Source organism: Argiope bruennichi, chromosome 5 (assembly GCF_947563725.1).
Source record: "Argiope bruennichi chromosome 5, qqArgBrue1.1, whole genome shotgun sequence".
In the NCBI taxonomy this organism is placed as follows: Eukaryota; Metazoa; Arthropoda; class Arachnida; order Araneae; family Araneidae; genus Argiope; species Argiope bruennichi.
In genome coordinates, this window is record NC_079155.1 from 64,492,999 (window position 1) to 64,510,710 (window position 17,712).

At 27.4% G+C, this 17,712-nt stretch overlaps 1 protein-coding gene across 1 annotated transcript; it reads left to right on the forward strand.

The window, feature by feature from the left end:
* The first annotated feature begins 10,823 nt into the window (after positions 1-10,823).
* On the forward strand, positions 10,824-17,579 carry LOC129968290 (putative uncharacterized protein DDB_G0291608). The gene is made up of 4 exons (XM_056082145.1): positions 10,824-11,061; positions 13,909-14,154; positions 16,258-16,391; positions 17,514-17,579. The coding sequence occupies exons 1-4, from the start codon at positions 10,824-10,826 to the stop codon at positions 17,577-17,579; spliced, it is 684 nt and encodes a 227-aa protein (XP_055938120.1).
* Positions 17,580-17,712: the final 133 nt, after the last annotated feature.

The following is a 17,712-nucleotide window of genomic DNA, read 5'->3' on the forward strand; positions in this document are numbered from 1 at the left end:
TGATATACCATATGTTTCATGAGCTATTAACATTAAAAGAAATATATTAAATATTAAATAATCTTGACATATAAACTACTACATGCACTACAAACTGGGTTTATCTTGCTTTACTTCATTTTGTATCCCTTATCTTCATTTTTTTTTTTTTTTTTTTTTGCTTTAGGAGAAAATGAGAAGATTTTCTTTACGTAAATGATATTTAACATTAGTAATATATGAATTTCATAATAAATTAATGCTAAATAATGGTAGGAATATTTTTATACTTTAAGTATTTTGAACATTCCTTGTGAGAGGTTAATTTGACAGTAATTTTAAAATATAAATGTGATCTAAGAAATAATTTAAATTATTTTTTGTGGATTATCTAATTAACTTTCTGCTAAATATTCCTTCAAATTTAATACAAAATCACCAAAGTTTTAGCCTATTTTGAGAAAAAAAAAGATTATAGCTGTTACAAAAGTATTATAATGCAATTTTTTGTATTTAACAATATATTAATAAAAAATTATTCATTTCCCTTTAATAACACGACTACAAATTTCTATAACGAAAATATACTGAAGATTTAATCGTTTTATATATTATAGTTAAAAGTAAATTACAGAATTAAAAATGGATGTTCACTCATATAATTATGAGGAAATAAAACATCTCTTTAAAATCTTCTTTAATATTACAGCAAGAGTTTCTGCTCCAAAGCAATAACAAAAGTCTAACTTTATTTCTTTTAATAAAGAAACTAATGTTCTAAATTCATTTGCTCTTAGAAATCTCAAATTGATCTCAGTTGGACTTCTGCAAACTATGGGCTCATTGTGAGTCCGTATCAATGGGCATATCTAAACGTGCCCATAAAGCCATTTCTAATAAATATAATTAAATTCCCAAGAGATTTGAATCTACAATACAGGAGCTGAAATGCCAACAGTCATAAGAGATTATTTAAATAATTTTAATCAAGGAGGGAAGAAGGGCAGGATTATTAAGTAGACAAAGTTTTCAATTGCCAAGGAGCCTCACAGTTCTTGAAAATTCTTAGTAATTTTAGAAAGTTAAGTTTTATACTTCATTTAATGTTTATTCAAGTCAAAATCAAATATTCATTAAATTAATTTCGAAACTTTATTCTAGTAATATTCCTAATTACAATTTACAAGTTATTCATTATGCTATTTTATAATTCTAAAAAATTTGGAGCTTTTTAGTTAAAAAAAAATCTTCCCTCCTTTTACAGTATTATTTAGAGTGTATTAAAGAAAGTTGTCTTTTGTTTTTAATATTTTGCTTAAAATTAATTTTACATTTTAACTGTGAACTTTTTTTTTAAAGTGAAATACTGAAATGGACTTTTTAGAAAGGGACTTGTAAGTGCAGTTTTTCAAAATTTGCTACTTAAAATTTCTGAATAAAAATTAAATCAAAATCGATAAAAAAAAAAATTGGAGGAGAAAAGGGTCTTCGAGATTTTCATTAATTCAGGGCCCTTAGAAGATTTTAAACGACCCTGAATTCTTTAGAAATTGGAAATAATTACATTGTTTGAAAGATGGAAAAAAAAAAAGCATAGTTAATCAGTAAAAATTTATGATAAAACTATAGATGAATATAAAAGTATGATGTTGAAGAGTGTATTACCAGAACTTCATTCATCACGATAGTTAATGACTTATTTTACATATAAGAACGATCTTTAAAAAAATTAAAGTTTCTGAAGAATATATACTACAAACATTAATGTAGAAATCATTTTTTTTTTAATTCTGTTTCATTTTTCAGCAATAGATTTAAGTTATGCTTTCATAAATAGTGCATCTAAAAAAAATTAAATTTGAATTCAGCTAACATCTACAAATTTTCGCAGATACAAATGATCATTTAGCAAAATATAAATAAACTTCTGTTTTAGTAATCTGTTTATTTTATGCACTGTGTACTTACAATATTTCATATACAAAATGAAAAGTTATAAAATGAATAAATACTTTATCAGAGTACAGATTTAAAAAAAAAAAAAATGCAACAACATTGAAATTAAATCTACGATGATAAACAGAAATGTTTACATTTGTAATGAGCTTCTCCCCTGGAATATATATATATATATATTACACCCTGATGTAGAATGGAAACTTATCATCCGTAATTGAAAGCTTTTCTCACTACTTATGGCATTTCAAGAATTGATTTTGCAACTTTTCCCTCCTTACAAATCATTCCAATATCACTAACCTCATTTATTTGTACTTTAAACTTGAGAAACAACTTTAAGTGCTTATATTTAAATAATATATATTTCAATGTTCGAACTTATTGAATTAAACAAAAGAATCAAGACGAAATAAAGCACAAACTAATGTAATCAACACCCTTTCATTTAATGCAAATCGTTATATTTATGGAAAGTAATGCATTTACCATCTACAATTTAGAAGAATCATTGTTTCGAAGTGAATACAGTATTTATATGAGAAAAAATATCATTCGTCATTGATTTTTATTATTATTTAAAAAAATTCATTGGAAAGCCATTCATCTTTCAAAAAAGACTAAGTTGAAAGTATTCAGATTGTATTAAAACGCATGAAATTGTATTAAAGAACATGTCATTAAGTATTCAAAATTGCGTTAAACATCATGTTAACTTTTGCCAAATTTGACACTTTTAGATAACGTTTAAAATGTTGTACTCTTCTAAAACTGATCCTTATCAGTAATACAACAACCTTGTAAACGAGACCATTGATTGACAGTTTTACGATTCGTACGGAAATGTCATAAAACCCCAAGCGACGACAGAAAATCGAGGGTGTGGAAGAACACGTGGACTCCCTCAGTTTCCCCCCCCTCCCCCTTCCCCTAAGCGCTGACCGGGGTTTCATCGTCTGGTCAAAACTAGGAAAAGAGGGGGACTTTTTGGAAAAAATTAGTCTGCCTGATTTCCGGTAAATTTGCACCACAGAATTACAGTTCGCAGACATCTCCTTCCTTTTCATGGATTTCAAACTTGAAATAAATAATAATGCAGTTTGAAAAAAATTAAATAATGCGGACCAAAAATCCTTTTGTTTTTATAAAATTCAAAAATGAGCTCAGAGTTTTTTCTTTTACCATCAGTTGGTTTGTTGGGAATAATAAACGAGCTGATATTCTAATTTTCGCAATGTTGCAATCTTATTTCTTTTCAACGCTTTTAGTAATTAGCTGGTTAGCCGGGATTAATAAACGCTAAAATTTAAATTAAATATTCTATGTAACTTTGTCTTAAAGGCTTCTTCAACAAAATATTTTTAATCTTCACATTTGGTAGTTATGTAACACATAATTGTTAAACATCATAACATGTTTAGTGTTCAAAATTATTTTTTGGACCCGATATATCTGGGTATTTTCCAATTTTCTTGTGTGATCTCAAATTAACTGATTCGAACCGGATCAGTATAAAGCTTAGTTATTTGCTCGTAGCAACGCTAATGTAAATTAAGTAGCGTATTGAAAACAAGCCGAAATAACAAAACAGGATATGAAATGTACTTGTAACCAATTTTTATGAAGCTTTTAATAAAAAGTTATTTTGGTGCCAGTAATATATTAGAAACCTTACCTGTTCTATTTATTGCTATGCATTTCTATGTTCTTTGTTCTATGCTATACATTTCCCTAATTTTACCTTAAATCGTAAATTTAATATTAAACGAAAGGGATTAAACTTCAACTGACACAAAACTTTTCTATTGAATTCAAACGTGTTTTTTTTTTTTTTTTAAGGAGTACAGTAAAGAGAGTGTTCAGCACTGGAGTCTCATGTGTACTACAGAATATCTTTTTTATATTTTATATAATATCACAGGAAATTTAGTTAATAAAAACATTTCTAATTCATAATAAAATTCAATTTTCAGTTTTGCTTTCAAAAAGATTTAAATGACGTAATAATGCCATTTTATTTTGTTTCAGTTATTAAATGTACTTCTGAAAATTTTATGAAGTCATTTGATCCAATGAATCGGTAAAATATTCTTAAAAATATAAAATAAATTTTAAAACCCCGCTTCAATCTTCTGCAATTAAATCTCATCGACTTGTGAAACTTCGAATTCAGGACAATCAACAATTTCATTATTTTAGACCAAAAAGTCTTGGGCACTCACTCCTCCTAACTGAACAACTTCCGGACACTGATTGTCATATTTTCTTTCAGAAGATCAACGGAGTGATCTAAGTTTTTGTAAAATAGTGATATTCCAAATTTTATAATTCAATCAATTTTTTTCGAAAAAGGGCAGAAGATTTTTTTTATTTAAATTTTAATGTGTCAAGAATATTTTATTAAATATTCTTCTATTATCGGACCAAGAGTCTGTATAAAAATTTAAAGTTCGCAATTCATCAGAACGTTTATTGACTCAAGTCACATAAAATATAATATTTACTACATTTCGACCATTGTCCTTATCAAATATGTAAGCTTAGAAATAAACAATTTACAGATTATCTATTAGGCTTTAATTAGAGAGGGGTGATTTATATATTGCCTTAAATAATACAGAATAATTGAATTAATAATATAGCTATTTTAAAAGGTCACGGAAAACATTTTCATGTGCTTATTATTATTATTTTGAAAATATCATATTCCATATTTATTTCATTTTATGCAGATATGCACTGAAAATTATGATTTTATAGATCAATATCTCCGGGGAACCAGCTTGTAGCCAAAAATATACATTAAAAATAAAATCCAGATTTGCATCGCAAAAATATAAACCGTTACATTAAAGCACTGTTGAATAAATATATGTTAAAACATCTTTATTATTAGAACGTATTTATTTATATTTCATCATTAATTTCATTTGAAAAAAATTTATTAGAACATACTTTTTTTTACATAATCTCCTTTGACCCAGCTTTCATCTCTAATTTTGCAATTAAAAAAAAATCCACTCTTATCTTTGCTAGGAATGTTATCTTTTCCACTGTTCATTTCAGTATTCTGAAACGACTACTTTACGACGATTCTATCTCAGAGTGACGCGGAAAGATGAGCGCATTTTCGGACTTCATTATTCTTTGACCTTGATTTTGAACCTATTAGATACTTTTTTTGTTCTATTTTTTTCCCACGTTTATGTGAATATCTGTCGTTTCTGACTGCGGCCGTTCCAAGACGACCTCGCTGACAGACGGAAGCTTCCCATTGGTTGAGAGACAGATCCAGCAAGTACTATAAATGACGCCGCTCCCTGCCGCCAGCCTCTTTCAAGACCAGTTCCTCACTCATGTTGAAACCCTCCTTCGTCATGCAGAAAGATTTTGTCAATCGGAGATGGCGCTCCAAAATTTTTCCTTGTGTCCTTGTGTTCTGACTGCGTTATTTGAAGTCAGTCTGCGAGTAATTCGAGTTTATTTTATTGTTAAACTAGCCGCCTTTGGCAACCAGCCGGTTCCGCTCGCTACAATTTTCAATTAAATATTTCAAATAACTTGTCTTTTAATATCTTCTTCTCAAACAAAACATTTTTAATCTTCGAATTTTGATAGTCATACCAAACTTATACTGTTGTTTAGATCGTTTCGTTCAATTTTCTATGTATATTTTCCTAATTTGTGATCATTTCTGGTAAAATTTCAACTTTAATTTAAAGTGGAAATGCTGAAATTGCAATTAATGTAAAGATATTTTTTAATGAAACCAAGCGTTTTATTTTATTTATCATTTTTATTGTTATTTATTTATTTATTTATTATTATTATTGAATATGAGTACTGCAAACAGAATCGCTCGGTATTTATATCTTATGTGACCTACAAAATATTTTTCATAATTTATGTAATATCTCAAAGAATAATTCAACAAAAATTTCTCAGATTCAGCATAAAATTCAGTTTTTAGTTTTGTTTTCAAAAGGATTGAAATGAAATCAATAATAATATTTTGTTTCGACCTATAAATATATTTCAAAAATTATGAAGTCTAAATTTAATGCAGTAAGGCATCATATTCTGAGAAATATTCTGGACACACCAAATTTTAAATAAATGAATGAATGTTTCTATTTTCCACGATCAACTAAGACTGATTTATGAAACTTTGAATGTTAAAAATTTAGAAAAACTGAACATTTTCATAATCTTAGGCCAATTAATCTTGAGAAACCTGCGCGTTGATTGGCGTATTTTCTTTGAAACGATCGATGGAAAATCTAAATTTTTTTTTTTTTTTATTGAATAGTGATATTAAAATTTTCATAAATCAGTCAGTTTAAGTGATTGATTTATGAAATTCTTAAGTGAAATTTAAAATTTTATTTTTATTTTGTACGAAAAAAACTGTTGGAAAAGTTAAAATATTTGTTTAAAAATTAATTAAAAATATATATTTAATTTTAAGATTAAAATATTGGTATCATTTAAAAGATAAATTTTTTATCTTTAACTTGAACTTGAACTTTATTTTAATCTTTTTTGTGTGGTAATATTTTCGGAAGTTATAGCAGAAACACGCCAAAATTTCGCTTAATTTTTAAATAAATAAAATTCTAATTAAAAATTCGAAAAAATAACCCCGAGGTGCACATTCCCGGCCTCCAAGGTATACACGTACTAAATTTGGTAGCTGTAGGTTGAATGGTCTGGCCTGTAGAGCGCCAACACACACACACACACACACATTGAGCTTTATTATAAGTATAGATGTAAACATCCCCTCCTTTCATCTTTCCTCTCACCTTTATTTCGATGAATTAAACTCATCCTTACGCATGCACAAAACGCGGAAGGTTTTAGAATCCGTTGTCAAACATTAGTTAACTTTCATACATTGTTCTCAAAGTGACCGATAGCCAAAAGTTGGATGTAGTTATGCAATCGGGAGGGGTGAACTATGAATTGCGCATTCTGAGATACAGATACTTTCGAAAATAAATAAAGGAAATGGCTGACACATTGCAAAATGATAATGTTTTAGACTTGATTAGTACCTTTCTTTCCCTTCTTTTTTATAGTTTCCTTTTAATAACACAGCAGCGATGACATGTATAAAAAACATTTATTTAATATCGTTCTAATGTAAGAGGGAAAAATCCAATAACTAAAAGTATTGTTACAAAATATACCTAAAAATATTTTCAAAAATTTCTTAAAACTAGAAAAAAAATTTATGGAAATAAGATTGGTCTTACAGGTAATATATCATTGAATTTTAAACAGGTGTAAAAATGTTTTTCCCACTATAATATGCACCGAAGTTATTGAGGAAAAATCTCAGAAATTCACTTACTTTTTTGATTAAAATACCTAATACTAATATTTTGAAAAACTTTTTTCAAGTGTGCACCTGCCTGCAAATTTGGTAAATTTTAAGCATTTTTGTATTATATTTGTCGCATGATATAATTTATAGATAGTATTCTCCTATATAAACATCATGTTTAAAAACTATGATTTTTTTTTCTAAAATTATTTATTATATTCTAAGCAGTCTGTAACACTACGAATTGGTTGATTACTAGATTTTTCAGATTATAGTACAACATCATGCTTGATATACTGCCCAGGAATTGGGAAATTAAAATATTTAATTTTAAATATCAGCGAAAGCAAAGAAAACTTATTGCCATTTAAACAGCATAATGATAAAATTTCAAGTTTTATTAATGTAAACAAATTATTATAACTAAAATAATCAAATGAAAATACAAAACACTGTAACTTTAATCAAAGCAAATATACCATAAAATAGATTTTCCAGAAAATATTTTGAGAAAGTGCTGCACATAAATGATTTTGTTCACGATTAATGAGTGTGGGGAATTCTGTACGAATGCGTCATGCAGATAAAATCGATTTGCAAGTAGAAGAACCCATGAAAGAAAGTTCCACATTTAACATATGCTTATGTTTCAAATTTGTAAGGTCTGTGCGCATTTTCGTCAATTTTATTCTTAATTTTGTTGCACTTGTTTTGCTATGCGTGCATGTTGCTTAATTTTAGAAAATGACACACTTTTAGGACTCTATTGCCATTAGCGAGTTGATAGTTAGAAAATGATGATTGCATCTCGATTAAGCATAACTGCATCCTGGGACTTTTGATCTCCTGGAAAAAAAAAAAAAAAAAAAAAAAGATCTTGTTCAATCTGAAGCTCTTAAACCCAGTGATTATATAATTTGAGTATTTTCCGGGTAAATTGCATTGGATTTTGTTGTTTTGCAAAAGAAAATAGTAAATAATTATTAAAAATAAAACCCTCCCTAAAATAATATTGGATATTCGATCATCATAGTATGAAAATGTTTTAGATTTTATTTTGCACACTTAAAATTTCAAATTTAAAAAAAAAATGAAATAGAAAAATCTAAGGAAAATGTAATATACGTAAGTTATGTATAAGGAACTCTAATTAACAATATTAATTATACCAACAACAAAAAAAAAGAAAGAAAAAAAAAAGAAATTGGAAAAAATCAGCTCTTAAAAGTTGAGAGAAGGAATTTTAAATCTGCGATTTATAAACATTTTTTAGTAGTTTTTTTTTTATTTTTTATTGTAGGAATTACTGTTTGATTAAACTGTTAAAATTGCAATAACAATTATGGGTGTACAAAGAATTTTATGCTATAAAATTTATATAAAGAATGCATACCAATAAATATTATAATGTTAAATTAGAGTTCTAAAACGCCGAATATATAATTTTTTATAATAAAACAAGTAAGACTGATAAAAGCAGCTTTGAAACTGAAATGCAACGCCACTGATTTCCTAAATCAAAACAAAATGGTAAATAGTAAACAAAATTCGTTAAAAAATATCTACTGTAATCTTAAAGGTTATTAAAAAATTATGTGGAAAGTATTGAAATAAAACAATTAATTAAGTAAGTAGAATTTCAGAATTCCATTTCCAAACTATTATATGTTTATTTATGCACATTTACTTTTTTTTTTTTTTTATGCTCATAAAGATGAAAATTTGAACTCGGCTCTTCATTATTTTCTAAAGTGCCAAAATTCTGAAATTTTGTGCATTCTTAAATTTCTAATAAAGATATAATATTTTAATTCTTCAGCATTTAATTATAAGTTAATTCATTTTAATTTCAGCACTTGTTTATTTTTACGTAAATTACTGCTTAATCGGAAAAACGCCAAATAAACCCGGAAATGCAACTATTTTAGCGAAATCCTTTCATGTATAATAGAGCTTCGCGTTTTTGGAAAAATTTGAAAATCGTTTGGGGGCTGTAAAAGTAAATAAATAAAATATATAAAATATAAAGTAAATAAATAAACATAAGTAATGTACTTTGTAGTATAGTAAAGAAAACCGGTACTTCAGTATTAGCTGTATGCAATTAGCAGACAATAATTTAGAAAGATTAATCTTTGACGTAAATCCAAAGTTTTTACTGAAGCTAACGTGTTATATTTACAGATTAATTCCTGTGTATTTTCAGCACTTTTTTCCCCAGAAAGATAGAAACGACCAACTGATATAGAACAACAATTCTATGCACAAGATCAAATATCAAATTTAATTTACTTTAGTTAATGCGATTTTGAATTATGTCACATGCATGACAAAATACAGAATTACAAAGGTTTCGGCAGATTTGATTCCAAATTTGATACAAAATTTTATCTATCTGGATCTTTTCGTTTCGTAATTATCGTGCTCAGTACTTGGTCAGCCAGGCAGATATACATCCTGTGAATGGATTTCGTACAAAATTTAATATATATCTAGGGTAAAATCCATAAATCAAATTCCATTCGTCTGACTCAAAGCATTTTTGATTTATCGTGTTCAAAGATGGACAGACAGACAAACGTAAGGTTGAACCGGAGTTTAACCCCCATTCTTCGCCAAGATGCGATAACGTTTTCTCTAGATTGGCAAACCTATTATCTTTCGCCTTTATTATGCGCTATGATTGGACATCTGCTCCCTCGCTTTTGAACATTTCGCAAAACACGGCGCAAGACTGTTGTTGGCGATTTTTGAAAATTGCCTGGATTTGGAACATGGAGATTTCACAAGTGGAGATTTGACAAAATCTCAAATTCGAATTCCTTGAGATTATATTTCTTGTATTTCCTTGCATACTTCGAATATGATATAAAAAAATCTGTAAAAATTATTCTATAAAGTAGATAGTAGAATCAAGAATTACCAAATTTCCCAGATATTACTTCTTTATAGTATAAGGTACAATCTAAAATAAAGACTAACTTCAATTAAAAATTAATCGAAATTTTAATGTTTTTCCTCATTAATCTCGGAGAATATAATTACACGAAAACCATTTAATATCACATTAAAATTCAAATTTTAACTATATTTTACAACAATTCTTTTCGATGTTTAATTATTACATTTAGATATATGCGAGTCGCAACAATATTACACATTTTTTTTTCTTTGCGTGCCCGGACGTTTTCTTAATTTTATTTCGTTTTTTTTTTCGTAAATTTTTTAATTAATATTAAGCTAGACGAATTAATCTAAAAATAATCGATTATGTTACAACATCTCAGGTAGATTATATCTTCATCATTTTTTTTTTAACTCGCATACTTTTTGTGAAAGAAGCATGCTATATCGTTGAATAGAGAAATCCAACGAGGTGTTTAAAACAAATTATTCCTGTTTAAATTATTAAAAATGCACAACATCTTGGATAATTACATTTAGATTTTCCGTTCATGTAATGTGCGTAGAATTTCCAATCCGTTAATTACTAATCAATTATGCTTTAAATTATTTCTTATTAGTGTGATTTCTTAATGGGCTGATATCTTATAGCAAAATGGCCAAAAAGGAAGATAAAGTTTCGAAAGAAAAAGAAGAAAGAAAAGAAACATCATCTCAGACTGATACTGCTCAGCAACAAGAAAAGACACAAGATGCTCCTCCCCCGCAATATTCTCCAACACCACAACAAGCTCATACTCAAGGATATCAGGGCTCAACACAGATGCCATCACCCCCACCACAGTATCAGCCTGTCGCAGCCGGTTATCCATCAGCGCTTCCTTATGACCAAGGTAAGAGAAATAAATTTATTATTTCAACAAAATTGTATTCATTTAATAATAGTGAGTTTTTTAGGTATAAAAACTCACTATTATTAAATGGAAAAAAAAATCTTTCAGTAGAAATACTAGTTGATGCTTATTTTTACACAATTTAAACTAATTCGATTTTATTTCCTGTTTGTAAAAACTGAATTTTGTAATCAATTTTACAATTATTTCTTCAGTTTTGAATTTGAGTACAATATTGCATGCATGATGGAAAAATGTTTTTAAAATATATTCAGGATTTATTTGTCAGTTAGTCGAACTAATTCAATTAAATTTTGTTTATATACTACTAATGCCACCTTTTAGTGAATTTGAGAAAATTGATTTATATATTCTATAATATTTGGAGTATTAAATTATAAAGATTAAAAGGCGCAAAACAAATGAAATGCAAAATGTTCACTGTTATTCATAAAATTGTATGTTAGCAAAATGAATGCTCGAATACACACGAATATGAACTATGATCTCATATCATATGTATTATTAAGCTTTTATTATGAGCGCAAATCTTTCCACTGAAATAAATTCAGGCAAAACTCCCCTAATTGTATCAAAATAATAACTCTAAATTAGCATGGAAATTTGAGTAGTATCGAATCTTATAAAACCGTAGTTAATGTATGGTTTCACTAACTATTTTATTGCAAAATGAAGGGGAAATCCAGCGAGTAAAATTTATGATGATATTATTGAATATATTGCATTGGACAGTCCGTATAATAATTATTAAATATTCAATATATTAAATTCAGATAAATAAATCTCAAAATAAAGATTTTGGCATATGCTCTACTGAGTTTGAAAAACTGTTACAAGACTATAGCTTGATACAAGATGAATAGGACTAATATATTTTTAAAGTATTTAAATAAACAAAACAAAAACAGGAAAAGAAACTTTATAAGCCACGCAAAAGAGGATTTATAATTATGGTATACGAATCTCCCGATAAACAGGGTTTAAGATTAATAACATCAGAGCTATTCTGTTTTATCATATTGAGACAAAATTGCGAGGTAATATGATTTAAGTCAAATGTCTCCAAATAAGTATAATGTAGAACTTTGCATAATGCGTTTTCACTTCAGGTGATTTTTTTCAGTTTTCTTTCATCTGATGGCAGCCTTAAAATTGTAAGCTCCTTCTGTCCAAAGCATAATTTCCAGATGGGATGTTCATTTAACAAGTCAAATCAATAAAAGAATTTGAAAACACAGTGTCCTACATCTTTGAGTCAGACTAAGAGATTGCCCTAGTATCAAACTCACTTAAGCTCTATAATCAAAAGAAAAAAATTAAACATGAAAATTGGCACTTCAATATAAAGAAAACCAAAGTTTTTATGCATTTTATACTCCGATTTTTAAATAAAGTACTAATCTGAATGTAAATTCATATAAAGGTTTATTTTTCTTTGATTTTAAAAATTCACTAGCAATCAAAAAATAACTCGAAAACTTAAAATGAAATACTTTACTAATCATTCTTAATTTTTAAATAAAATTAAGAATTAAATTACCTCGTTAAATTAATAAGTAAATTTACAAACACTCCATCAATCATCATTTCGTTTAATATGATTCGTCTCTCTGAATCTCTGGGAGCTGCACTCTTCTTTTTCCGATTTTTTTCCTTTTGTCAGTCTATTACTCTTCGGGCATAAAAGCATATTTTTAAAAAATAATCTCCATCTAGATACCAATCTTGTTCATAATCTATTTTTAAAAAAATTTTAGTCGCATTAAAAATTTAAGAATCTCGATTTCTGGCAAGTTATGATTATCAGCACGCTTATTGGCAGAAGGATATAAAATATACACACATAGTAAAATATTACTCACTATATTAATTGAAAGATTAGACAGAAAAAATAGACATTTAGATGACTTAGAGCATTCTATTTAAATAATTCTGAACGTACCAGAAAATGTTTCCGAGAAAATTGAATCGCCTTGTTTGCATTTGATGTTCCTGATTACCCAGGAAGATGTAAGAACCAAGGCAGACCGATGAAACAGAATAACACTTAACAGCATAACAAAACAAGAATAGATTTAATAATCTAAGAATGAAATTATACACAAAAAGCATTGATCGTAACAAATAAAAATTCTAAAGGAAAAGATAGATTAAAAATAGTTACATCGATTCATTGATGCAAATCTTCAACCCACTGAAGGGATCTGAAGTCGGTTGGAAACGATTAAAAAACACACATATTAGTTCAATAAAAAAATATTTCTTATAGAATGCGGGATTAAAAAGAAAAGAATTAAAGCTCCCCGAAAATCTGTTTAATTTTCTGACAGTCGTGATAAGAGATGATGTCCAATTTTTTTTCCCGGTTGATGTTTGAAAAAAAATATTATCAGGTTGCATGAAAAAAAAAATTATTATCAGGTTGCTTGAAAAAAAATTATTATCAGGTTGCATGGGAAAAGTAAATCATTATCAGGTTGCATGAAAAAAAAATATATTATCAGGTTGCAGGAAAAAAAATTATCAGGTTGCAGGAAAAAAATTTATTATCAAGTTGCATAAAAAAATTATTATCAGGTTGCAAGAAAAAAAAATATTATCAGGTTGCATGAAAAAAAATTATTATCAGGTTGCATAAAAAATATCATTATATGATTTTGGTATCGGAACTATGGAAAAAATGCTTTTAAATATGGATTTTCAATCCCAATTGAAAGTTCTCAATCTTTTTCATTCATTTACGGATTTGATTGAGCACATGACTGATTTTTTGACATTTAATCCAGTTTCTGCATTTTCATCTAAAGTAGAAAAATTCTTCTCCAGCTTTAGGAAGACCATTTATCCTAAATACAAATGATAAGGGTAAGCAAGAGAAAAGAGAATCAATGCCACAAACTGATGAGGAGCAACAAAGAAATATGCAAAATTACCCTTATTCTCCTAATCCACTTCCGTATCCTCAGCAGCAACCATACGGCTATCCAGGAAGTAGCCAAATGCCACAGCAACCTCACTATCAAAGCTCGCCAAACACACCAGGATATTCACATTTTCTACCTTACTCTCAGGGTAAGAATTAGTATAGTTGCTTAAAACAGCTTAACTAGTTGTTGTCAAAAAGTTTAGTATATATCTTCAAGAATATTCATTTAAACAAAACAAAAAAAAAAGCCGCATGTTAACCTTATCAAACAACTACAAACTGGACAACGAAAATAAATACCTTAAAAAAAATCTAATTACTTAAAAAAAGACACAAATGTGTATACATTGTGAGAATTGATTTCAACCAAAAGACTTTAATGTCTGATAATAATAATAAGAAGAAGAAAAACTAAAAAAAAATCCTCTCAAATTTAGTGTAACGATTTGTCGTGACTGAAGTTTCTAAAAATTAACAGATTATTGCATTAGTTTTTAAACAAATGCTAAATTGATTTAATTTGTTAAATTTACATAATCGATTCTGAAATGTAATGAATTCTAATATAGTTTATGAAAATTATAAGCTTGATTCGATATACAATACATCAAAATTATCCAGAAAATGTATTTTTATTTAGAATTATTAAAAGTAACGAAAAAAATTGCAATTACATTTCTGTAGAGGTATTTAAGAGTAGTAAAACCTACAGAAACGAGGATCTATTATTTAAACTTCAAAATAAGATACATGATTACTGATGTTGGGGACTCTAAAATAAGTGTTACAAATTTATACAGGTATTTCAATAGGATTACTTTTTCCATGTAGCACATGTCGCTGCCCATATAAGTTAAAAGTGACGAGAAATAGCCCATGATATTTAGGATATCAAAATTTAAAATGGGAAATTTGAGTTTGTATGTTTTCTGTAATGGTTACTTTGTTATGTCCTGTTAACAATCTGTTCTTAATATTAGTTAGATAATATTAGTTACCATGTATTATAGTAGTCTGTCATGCAAAAATAAATCTAATTAATGGCTCCAAGTTGAAAATTATATGTAAAAAATGTGTTTCTGATTCATAAGAATAGAATAATATAAAGTGCGAGAATTTTAAATGGGAATTATATAGAATTGAATAAATGCAAAATAAAAATTTCTGTTGGGTCCCATTCAGGAATCCTGATAATTTCTGGAATGCATTTATGTTCTATGTTGCAGGTACAAGAAAGGTATATCAAATTTTGCAGGAATAACACCTTTATTTTTTTTTTAAATTAAAAAATTATAATCAGTGGCATAGCGCGGAGAATTAATAATTCTTCATATCCACTCCCATAAACATCAGAGCTTTCAGAAAGGTAATTGACATTATATTTGAATTTATAAAGGAACTAATGCATTATCTTGTCATAGGCACCCTTGGCGTCTATAAACTCTTCGCCAATACCACTTACATTTTATGCCACTTCATATTTTGCCCTTTGTAACGCCACTGACTATATTCTGCCTTTTATTTTTTCCTTCTATGTTTTAAATCAGGCTTCAAATGTCCAGTAGGTGACAAAAACTGGTAGAACTAAATTGTAATTAGACTTTTAGAAGAAAATATATAAATGATCAAGTTTATAAAATTAGTCAAATCATTTATTTATAGTATAAATGTAAGATAAAAGGATGCTTTGTTTTAGGCTTTTGAAATCTAGTAAAGTAATAAGAGAGCATAAAAATTATTACGGAACAAAATGTAATCTTAAACAAATATTTCGAAAATGGAATTTTCTTATAAATTTTATCTTATTTTTAATTCAAAACAGAATAAAAAAAAAGGAAAAAACAAACAAACTAGGAATAATTATCTTAAAATGGTGATAAATTAGATAAGAAGCAGAAAAGAATTTACATTTTTGACGCATAATCTTTTAATACAAAAAAAAAAAAAAAAAAAAGAAAGAAAGAAACATTCCAAATAAGAAATTTTAACGCGATATTTCTTTATTTCATTATTATAATATGCTGAACATTTCACAATTTTTAACAAAGAATAATATAATTAAAATAAATGCCATCTTGTTCGTTGCCTAGAATTTTCAATAAATGTGTAAGTAAACAAAAAATCGCAAATACATTCGATTATGACGACTAAATATTTTATTACCAATATATATGAAATTTAGGAACTTAGGAGCTATGTTTTTCATTATTGTTATTTTTCTTTTGTTAAGTAATCATTATTTTTCTCAGTGGTCTACGTTCAATCACCAAATCATGATTCTGGCCCATACAGGAGTAGAGGACAAAGGAAATATACCACAGAATCCGGCCCTGAATATGCAGGATTTACAGATGTAGAAGTTCGAAGGGTTTTTGTGAGAAAAGTAAGAGATTGTTTAATCCTAAAAATATTTTTTTCTTTCCGATTTTTCAATGAGGGCAGAATTTAAATTATAACCATGTCAATAAAGCTTATTGGACCATATATGAGTCAGCTTTCACAAAAAGTATACAAGCTACAATAAAAATAAATGATCTTTAAATGAGCTTGTACTTAAAAGATTATTAATTGCATTTCTCAGTTTTCATTACACTTTTTGATTAACAATATTCCTATATTAAAGCCGAACAACCATGATGAAGCTTCGTAAAACAGTTTTTGATCGAAATTTAATTATTAAACTAGTTTGAAAAAGCAATTTCAAGCGAAAAACGATAAACAAAATTTTACGAATGAAAGCTTCAACTGTTAAGGAATGCAATGTACTTGGTATACAACTTGTATGATATTCGAAATCAGAACATCGGAATATAAATTCCATTAGAAACAAGTTCAATTGTTCTCAAGTTTAGAAGAGTGAATTTATAGGAAAATTCGCGTTCTTATTATTCTTTAAAATGTTTGAAGTTAGAATATCCTTTAGATTGAGTTTCATATGCACTTCGGAATTGCAAAATAATCTTCGAGTGATCACTTTTTTTTTTTTTTTTTTTTTTTTTGTACTTCTTTCCTGAAGGTATTTGTCTACATTAAAAACAGATATTTAGACAAATAATTTTATTTCTTTATCAAAAAGCTCATGCTTTCAAGTTTCCAAAACTGTCTTTATTTTATTTCTACGATCAATAGAAAAAAACAGCGAATACCTTTTATTCGAAAGCTGAAAGCGAAACTCAAAGTTCCTTTAAATTAACCAGAAACACTGCGATTCGAAAATAATTTCCAGTATTTTGAACTCTATCATTTAATATTCTTTTCAATTTTTTTTTTTTTTTTTTTTTTTTTTTGCTTATTATAATTATTTATGCGTGTAAATTATTTTTTAATGTTTGTACGACAGTCTTTTTAATGGTGAAACAGAAAGATTTGGGAAAGAAGGGAAAATTGATAGTTTATTAGAAGTTACACAATAATACAAAAATTTTAGTAGATTAAAAACTCTACTTGCAAAGTTAAATATATATCTGCAAGTAAAAAAAAAACTGATATACTTTTTTTTGATTAGGAACAAGTGAATGAAAAGAAGCGCATTCGTTTACCTGTAATAAAATTGATCAGAAAAAGTAGTTGAATGAAAGTTGTTAAGAAGTATTAAAAACACTGTTCAAAAAAAAAAACTATTGTAACTTGAATTACTGTATTGTAATGCGTTATTTAACATGATCAAGTTTTGACAGGAAACATTTCTCATCATTATTATACCT

Coding starts and splice junctions, on each gene's coding strand:
- LOC129968290 (XM_056082145.1), top strand. CDS start 10,824: ATGGCCAAAAAGGAAGATAAAGTTTCGAAAGAAAAAGAAGAAAGAAAA. Junction 11,062..13,908: donor AGCGCTTCCTTATGACCAAG/GTAAGAGAAATA, acceptor ATTCTTCTCCAG/CTTTAGGAAGACCATTTATC. Junction 14,155..16,257: donor TTTTCTACCTTACTCTCAGG/GTAAGAATTAGT, acceptor TATTTTTCTCAG/TGGTCTACGTTCAATCACCA.